This window comes from Notothenia coriiceps, unplaced genomic scaffold (assembly GCF_000735185.1).
Source record: "Notothenia coriiceps isolate Sejong01 unplaced genomic scaffold, NC01 NC01_scaffold00026094, whole genome shotgun sequence".
In the NCBI taxonomy this organism is placed as follows: Eukaryota; Metazoa; Chordata; class Actinopteri; order Perciformes; family Nototheniidae; genus Notothenia; species Notothenia coriiceps.
In genome coordinates this window covers 261538-270526 of record NW_011358795.1, presented here as the reverse complement: position 1 = coordinate 270526, position 8989 = coordinate 261538, and the positions used below count along the sequence as shown (strand labels likewise).

At 38.9% G+C, this 8989-nt stretch overlaps 1 protein-coding gene across 1 annotated transcript; it reads left to right on the top strand.

Moving 5' to 3' along the window:
• Positions 1-1994: 1994 nt before the first annotated feature.
• On the top strand, positions 1995-8608 carry LOC104956462 (secretory carrier-associated membrane protein 5-like). Its single transcript, XM_010783942.1, has 7 exons — positions 1995-2153; positions 2617-2677; positions 2761-2880; positions 4240-4396; positions 5500-5601; positions 6836-6953; positions 7485-8608. Exons 2-7 carry the CDS (start codon positions 2671-2673, stop codon positions 7662-7664), a joined length of 684 nt encoding a protein of 227 aa, XP_010782244.1. The 5' UTR covers positions 1995-2153; positions 2617-2670; the 3' UTR covers positions 7665-8608.
• The last annotated feature ends 381 nt before the right edge of the window (positions 8609-8989 follow it).

The window sequence follows — 8989 nt, the reverse complement described above, 5'->3', positions numbered from 1 at the left end:
GAAAGAAGCAGCCCTTGTCCTAATTAGCTCAAAAAGTAGATCTGAAATTCAGCTGGAAATTGCAAGGCGTTGAGGAAAGGAGCTCGTCTCAATGGTCCTGATAATGGCAGCTTTCTTCAGTGTAGAGATGAGAGGCAGAATGAGAGAACGAGTGCAGGAAGACAAACAATGATGCAAGAAAGAGAGACCACTTATAGCCAACTCATCTGTAGATTTCTGAATATGCCATGGTGGCCTGCATTGAATAAGCTGTCAAGAATAAGTTGTTAGCCTGTCTAGACTGAAACTCTGCCTAATAAATATTAATGGAGAGAGGAGAGAGAAGATGAGAGGCTGGCTGAAGTGACAGTTTGAGGTAAGGGCCAGCTACACTAGCTTGTCATATCCAGGGGCCTTGATTTGACGCGTGATAACGATTGATTTAAGAAAGACATTAAACTAACTCTTCACTTCCTGCAGACTCTGATCACATTATGATAAGGATCATACTTTGCACCTACTGCTGAATCAGGTGTATGTGAATTGAAGTGACAGCCCTGATTAGATGATCTGTATACAAACATTGAGCCTATAATTAAACGCCGTACATTTAATAAAGAGCAATACTTTTTTATAAAAACTTAATGTGATTGGCAGGATCAAATCGGGCTTTGCAAACCTGCAACAGGTACATACTGACAGAAATCACACACGTTTTAAAAATGCATTCCTTCATTTATGAGTAATTCCATCATTCAAGGAGTAATCTCCAGTATTAGTCAACGCCTGAATGCCTCCCCTGCTCACTTGTGTGTGGTAAGTAAAAATCAATGACTAATCATCTTGCTACAATTTTCCCAACACGGTCGGAGAACATAAACACTAATTATTTTTATTTTCCATAATAAATATATAATACTACTTCTACTACTACTTTTACTACTCATAATAATACTAATAATTATCCTTATTTATAATATTATATTCATGCAACAGGTCAGTTTAGTTTTACCGGCACAGCACAACTAGTTCATAGTAATCAAAACAATGTATTGCTTACTTACTTGATAGACCAAAAATGTAGTATTTCGGTCAGCACAAACTCAAGTAATATATTCAGGTTAGGGTCGGTGGCTTGGGTATTTAAAATGATGACGTCCCTGTACCATGTTGGGGGTGGTATAACTTTGAAATGTTTTACATCTAGTCTATTCATTGATTAAATTGATCAGATGATATTTGATGTGATGTTTGACACCAAACTCCAGATTAACTTTAAATGCAAAGTATTTATTTTGTACGAATATTTGTATTGCATTTATCAGTTTCTTGAATGAAAATGTATTTTAAACAACCTTAATGCCATGTGACTTAATGACTAAAAACTAACGCAGCATTGTAAAACTAAAAACGTAAATGTCTTCCATATTATATGACCTAATATCTCCAAATCAATGCATAATGTTGTATGACTACAGTGGATTAATAGGAAACTTGTTTTGTCCTACTTGGTCTTCCAGTGTAATAAAAACAATGTTGCATTGATTTGGAGAGTCACAAGCTATGGAAGCATAAGTGTTTTAAAACCCAATAACTGCTATTTTTTTATTGGAATATCTTTCTACGATTGAGCACATTAGCAAAGATGTATTTATAATAGTATTGGTTTAGTGTCAATGAAATGGTCATTTTTTTTGACGGTCCCAAAGTGAGACCCGGTCGTTAAGAGCGACGTTAGGTTACGGTTCGATGTGAAACTGAGTAAACAAATGAATGAGGAATATCCAACCTTAAACTAACTTCACCGAGGTGCAATGGGGATGGTAGTTTGTACTTTATCTCCACATTGTTTACTACCAACCGTGGGACGGGTTCAGCACCATGGACAGAGAGCGAAACAGTGATTGGGTAAACAAACAACATCCAGGATTAGAGTAATCCGCCTATTGGTCTGAATCAAAGTGACAGCCGATTCACGCACGGTGATTGGTAGAGAGTCAGCACACAGAATGTTTATTGCTCCGTTCATACTGTGCAGAAGAAAGTATTATTTTATTGTTATAGTTTGCTTACAGATATCGTCCGACTGGCAGTAGAGCTTTGTTCACCACGCAGCTGAAGCTTTTATCGGAGACTGCGCACTTTGAGGAGAGAAACTCTGCTCTCTCGAGGAGGTAAGCAGATTACGTTTCCCGTGGAATCCGTAATTCCTTCCTATAATGGCCAGCTCTCAGTCAAAATTTAGAAACGCACATATACAGCGAACACTGTCGCCTCATTTCAACCAGAGGAGTGTCGTTTACGCGTGATAGCAACACGCGTGTGTGTCCCGTGGTGTGCGTGTGTGTGTGTGTTTAAGTGAAACCGGAAGAATTCTGTTGTTAAAATCGTTTCACCACTAAGGAGACGTTTCTGGAGGGCTCACACATTAAATTCCCCGGTCTGTATGGCGACGTTTAGCTAACAGCACCCTCTGTCTTTTTCCATATAACATGGGTGTATGTATTTCTAGTAAAAGTTAAATGGTCCAACACCTATGACATACATAGGAAATAATTTTTCTACGGGGCATACAAGGTCTGCAGATATAAACAGAAATAACTCAATCCTAATCTCCAGTTTCTCTCTATTTAACAGGCTTTGACAGGACTGAAGAAAGAGTGACTCTAAACAACTCCACCCGTTATCTACATGGCAGGTCAGTTATTATACACATTGATCTACTGGGAAACAATTGAGCGAATACTTTATGTCTAACCATTGTGCAATTATTTGTGACAGAGCCCAACTTCCCCCCACTGCCGGGGTTTATTCCACTCAAGCCATGCTTCTACCAGGACTTCGATGAGATCCCCGAGCAGCACCGCAGCCTGTGCAAGAAAATGTACCACCTGTGGATGTGTGAGTGGCTTAAAGCGATGTCGTAGTGTTTAAATACTGGTGTGGGATTTACTGATACATTACCCAGGCAACAGAAGCTTATATTTGAACTATAATGCATTAAAACAACTTTTTTCTTCAGAGGCTACCTGACTCTCCACTATAAAAAGCCAGTTGTATCCACTAGGTGCAATAAACTGTCCTTCCCTCTGTGGTTAACTCATGATAAGAACTTTATAACAGAAGGGCAATGGTTTACAAGGGTCCCTTTGGTCCAAATATCTTTTTTTTTATTGCCGAAGGCTCTGTTATCCTGACTGGTTTATTTGCTAATGAGTCATGGCGCTGACCAGATGGCCTTGGTTTGAGCAGAGCAGTTAACATTGAAATTGTGTTAAACAATTTTTGCCAGAAGCACTTTCATCAAAGTTTATTACGCCATAAACAAGCCGTACAATGATGTTTGTGATATTGCTCTGGTCGGGAAGCTCCCTGTTGGTCCATGAAGGCAGAGTGCAGCGAGAGTAAAATAATTTAAAGCTGCTGCAACTTTTACACCGGTGCAATGTCGCTGGTGGAAAGGCAATATAAAGTAGAGTAACATGAAGATAATGAAAACAAAATAAACCTTGGCTGTCCATGAAGGTTGCAAATGATTCTAGGCAAACAGAGACAAGTGTGTTTCAATATATCTGTATGATCCATCTCATTTAGACTTTACTCTGTTCATTCTACAGGTGACCCCTTTTTGGTAAACGATAAATATAAGCAGGTATTCAAACTCTCCCAATCTGCTTTTGGATTTGCTTTTACTCTCTTTCTATCTGTGGCACATTCTCTGTAAGCATGGCATGTACATTGCTTGTCATATTTGAGTGTTGTTTCCTTTCTTCATTCTGAGCATTTTCTTTCTTGTGTCTAAATGATTTGAAGCCAACCATATGTTTTGTGTTATAAATTTGAGAAACTGAACTGAGCTCCTAAATAGCTGTCACGTTGCAGCTGTGTTTGGCCTCATCACTCTCTTGTTAAGCACCCTCTTTTCTCCATAGACCAACATTTGAAGCCGATTGGCCTTATTTGCTAGTTTAGATAAGAAAGATGGGACCAAAGCACATAGCTCCAATTAGATTTAAGTGCAACTTAAGCACTGGAGTACTGTAGTCTCATAACATTACTGAGAATTAATAGAAAAAAGACGCCTGCAAAAAGGCTATTCAGGGAACACGAGCCATTTTGTGGCAAGCCTCGCAATTACATATTTCACAGTTAATGCAGGCTGCCTTCATACCCTCACATCAAACTCTTTTTCCTGCATGTCTGTGAACTCAATAGATGTGTTTGTGTTGCACCTAATACACATTCTGTTTGGTCTCACAGTGAACAGTCTTACTCTTGCGGTGAATCTCCTTGGCTGCTTCGCATGGATGTTTGGTGGAGGTGGCGTGACCAACTTTGGGATGGCTATCATCTGGCTCATCATGTTCACCCCCTGCTCCTATGTCTGCTGGTTCAGGCCCATCTACAAGGCCTTCAAGTAAGTCAAAAAGGAAGTACTGATATTAAGAAGTATAGTTTAGTCCATGCCCCAGCTGTATGTCGTTATACAGGTGTGTTTCGTGTAGCTGTTATTTAGGGGCACAGTTGTTTGAAGAACAAAGCAACACACAGTACTTAATAAATACAAACCAGAGTAATGTTGGACTATTGCGTTGAATTGCAATAGAAGGTATTTAGGCATAAAATACAATTCGGCTTTTGTGTGTTTTCATTTATCATTGACAAAATAATATAGACCAAGTGACATTTTGTAGATGGTAGATTTGTCCTGCTTAGCATTTCTATGAATATTGCTGTAGCCCTTTAATATGGCGTTTGGGTTTTCCTCCTACTTCACTTTTTCGGTTGCTTCAAACATTAAATATGCTAGATCAAAGCACTAATACCGATATTTCCATCTTTGCCATGTAAGAAAATGATTTTTCCTAATAAAACAAATGTTTCTCTGAATTTTTGCAAAGTCATTGTGGCTGCATAATGTATGATCATCTTGTGCAATGGTCCATTATGGATGGAAGCTTTAAGATAATTCTCTGAAAGTGTTGAGTGGTAGCAGAAATAAATGATCCCATCATTCTCTAAAGACAGAAGTGCACCCGGAACATCTTCTCTCTCCGTGCACTGAAGGGCAGCGTGACACAACTGTACCTTCTGAGCCAGGGACAGACAATGCTCTGTCTAGTGACGTTAAGGAAGTCCTGATACAAAATGTGGGTCTTACCTTGCACTTTGGTGAAGATTAAACCAGACTGTGAGAATGCCAAGGCAGGGCAAGAAGACCACAGTCCAGCTAAAGTCTTTCCATGGCTGTGTCATCACTAAAGAAATGCAGATGTGGGAGAATACCATGATTATAGAGTAGAATAGATAAATCATGACTTCCTGTGAAAACACCTTAACACGATCAGCGCATACAAAAGATAACCTGTGGCTCCATAATGGAGGAGGAGGCCTTTGTGGTGCTGAGTGGCATTTATCACACTGTGGGCTTGGATGTCATCAAACTATCACACAAGATAAGATGTAGCAGTGATACATTTTGGTATACTATTTCTTGATCATTCTGGGTTTCTTTCTTAGGACTGACAGCTCCTTCAACTACATGCAGTTCTTTTTTGTTTTCATGGCCCAAGTGGCCATCAGCATCATCCAAAGTATCGGCATCCCTGGATGGGGAGTATGGTAAGAGACATTATAAGAATATTTGTAAGAATGTATTTTGTTTAACCCTCCTGTTGTCTTCGGGTCAAATCTGACCGATTTACTACTTTCATCAATCTTAACTTTTTTGTTTTACATTCGATTGCATTAAGGCTTTATGATATCCTTCACAGTAGACATTTGAACATATACAATTGCTGATCACCACTTTCATTGAATTTTGGATGATTTAGTCAACGTTGTAACACCCATGGTGTTCNNNAAACACACACACACACACACACACACACACACACTCTTATGTGCCCATCCCCCCACATGGATCACACCTGGCACACGCAATACATGTTCAGTGTCTGTTCTTTGTATATTTACTGCAGTTGTTCATGTATACCAGTAGTCTGATACAATATTTACAGTTTGAAAGGGTGTTAAATGACATTTGGTGATGATTAATGGTTGTGTTAATGTAATAGCAGTTAAAACAGGACCGGTCAAATTTGACCGCTACCACCAAAGTAAGGGAGGTGGGGGGGGGAGACGAAGACAATAGGAGGATTACATGACTACCATTGTCAATCTTTCTTTCAAATTATTTTTTTTTATGTTGAGTCTCGCTTTTTTGAATTAACATGTAGCAAGTAAAATCAAATATATTCTCAAATAAGTCATTACAATTAATAAAACAACTGCTGCAACTCAAGTACCAGAGCTGTGATTCATTCACTGTTATGCATTAATGAACAAAAGGAATGAGAGGTTGTTTTAATATCATTAGAAAATCTACTTTTGAAGGACACATTCTGAGCTTAAGCAGTTAGTCTCGTCTTTCTTTTAAAGACTTTGTTCGCCGCTTCCATTAAGATGACACTGATGGAACATCAGAGATGGCCCTCATATAACTTTAACGAGATTCCTGTTATCAGATTTTGAGAGGCCGTTAAAGGGATCATCAAAATGTCACCTCACTCATGATGATCAGAAATTAATATTATGACAGCCTCCATAAAGTTTATAAATGTCACCATGTGCAGCTAGGTATTCTCTCGTATGAGCTATAACACTTTAAAACTTGATAGGGCAGTAGTTAAAGTCCACACGAATTAGTGGCATTTAACATCCAGATGTTCAGCGGTGGTGTCATGATGAGAGACACCAGACAAACCAATAACATATAATCATGCCTTGTTGTATTCATAAAGAAAATGTGTCTTTTTAATGAAATTCTGTTAATGGTCATCTCTCTCGTTTTCAGCGGTTGGTTGGCTACCATCTCCTTCTTCTCCTATAATATTCTGATTGCTCTGGTCATGTTGGTCCCCACCATCATGTTCACTGCAGTCGCCTCACTGTCCTTCATTGCCCTCACCAGGGTAAGGATTCAAATTGTGCATTCCTGCAAAGCGAAATGTAGACCGGCAATTTATAAGAGTACATTTGCTGTCCTTTTCTGCCAAGTCATTATATATAAATGTATTGGCCAGAAGTTACCAATATTGTTAGAAAATATTTGAAAATGATGTTGTCATAATGATTTTTTGTCTTGTGTAACCATTAGCCAATCACCAACCAAGGTAACCCCCCCTCTCCTCCTTGAGCACCATTGTGTTATTTTTAACCAAATATCTCTCAGAGGGGCGTGGGGAGGGGCTCCTTATTTTCATCTAAAGTAACAGACAGAGAATCAGCACTTTGGAAACAGGGCTGAAACAGAGGGGATTATGGGTAATGCTGCAATGATCTGTTTGGAGTTTGGAGCCAAACACTTCAGAGACATGTTTTGATATATCTGAGACCTATAATATATTGATAAGAAACAGTATCATATAGGGGACATTTAAAATAACTAAAAACACTAACCTCCTTCGTTGATATTAACTTGTGAAACCCTAACCCGCATTCAGATCCATAACTTCTACCGTGGCAGTGGGGGCAGCATGTCCAAAGCTCAGGAGGAGTGGACCACGGGGGCCTGGAAGAACCCCCACGTCCAGGCAGCGGCGCAGCAGGCGGTGGTGGGGGCCGCTACCGGAGGCATGCAGGAGCAGCACCCGAGCCCACAGTACAACACCAACCAGGTGTAGAGGTGTGAAGAAAATACGTGACAGTTATGCCAACATTTAAAACTCAGGGTTAGGAAGATGTTGTCATTCCCCACGATAGTTTTGGTTATTAAGTGGAAAACAATTGCATATTTTGACATCCAGTTTTACAAAAAGAATACATCACGGATGATTTCAAGCAATTTCATCATTTTGCAAAACAAATCTCTCTGAGTGAAGCTGTTTTGTACCTTCCCGTGTTTAAGGGCACACTGATTGGTTTTTTTCTGTTGTGAGGTTCAAATGAAAGTAGTTTTGAATGTTTGTTACTTTAGAGGCTCCATGAGAGCTGTGTGCTGATGTTCTCTTTGTGTTGACGTGTTGTTTTAGCCATTTTGACAAAAGAAAGCAAAATGATATTTTTTGATTTACAATAAGATCTTTATTTAGTATTTATTTAGTTATAGTGCACTATGTGAGAGATAAAGATTATATGTTTTCAAGTGACTTGTTTTTTAATTCAAGGGCTTACCAAAGATCCAATGTAGCATTGCTGATTGACAGAATGCTAATTTATGTGACCTCAGCATTGTTTCATCATATTTCTATAGAATGAATGTTTGCACTGTTTGTTGTGTTAAAAATAACTGTATCTGTATCAAAGTCAGACAGTATTGTTGCAAGACTTCCCCTTGATTTAAATATAAACAGAACATGTCCTTTTACCTTTGAGTTGACTCTCTGATGTACTTCCTGTTGGACATTGGTGGACACTGAAAACATCAGTTATGTATCACAGCAAAACAACATCAGTGTTAATGGTTCTATGCAAATTCAGCAGAAAACCAGTGAACTATCTGACCAATGGGCTGTTTCAGCTCAAGCTTGAACTGAATGTACTTTTTAAAACTGTTATTTCTTTCCTGCATTTTGGCTGTTTGACCACTGAGAGGCGCTGATGGTTTTGGTATGAAATAAAAACATGTACAGATTACCTTCATTCATCCTTCACGGATCGTAGTCTGCATTTATAACGGTCCCTTCTATTTCCTATTTTCTTTAACGCCGTCTCCTTTTTCTCACTCTCTCCTCTGACCTCACACTACATTTGTTTTTTTAAATCAAGGAAATAACACCTACTCATACCAACAGACATCATGAACTGTGTTAATGTGTGCTCTGTTTTAGTAGTATTCTGCTTCAAATTGACACAGCTATGCGTATGTTTTTTGTTTTTTTAAAAGTGGCTGTCTTTTTGAAAAGGGGGTGAAACACTTGCTCAATGGCACCTCAAGGACAGTCTAAAATGAATGGCAGATAATCGCACACTCACTCCTAACACCAGTCACATTTAATTTATGATACCA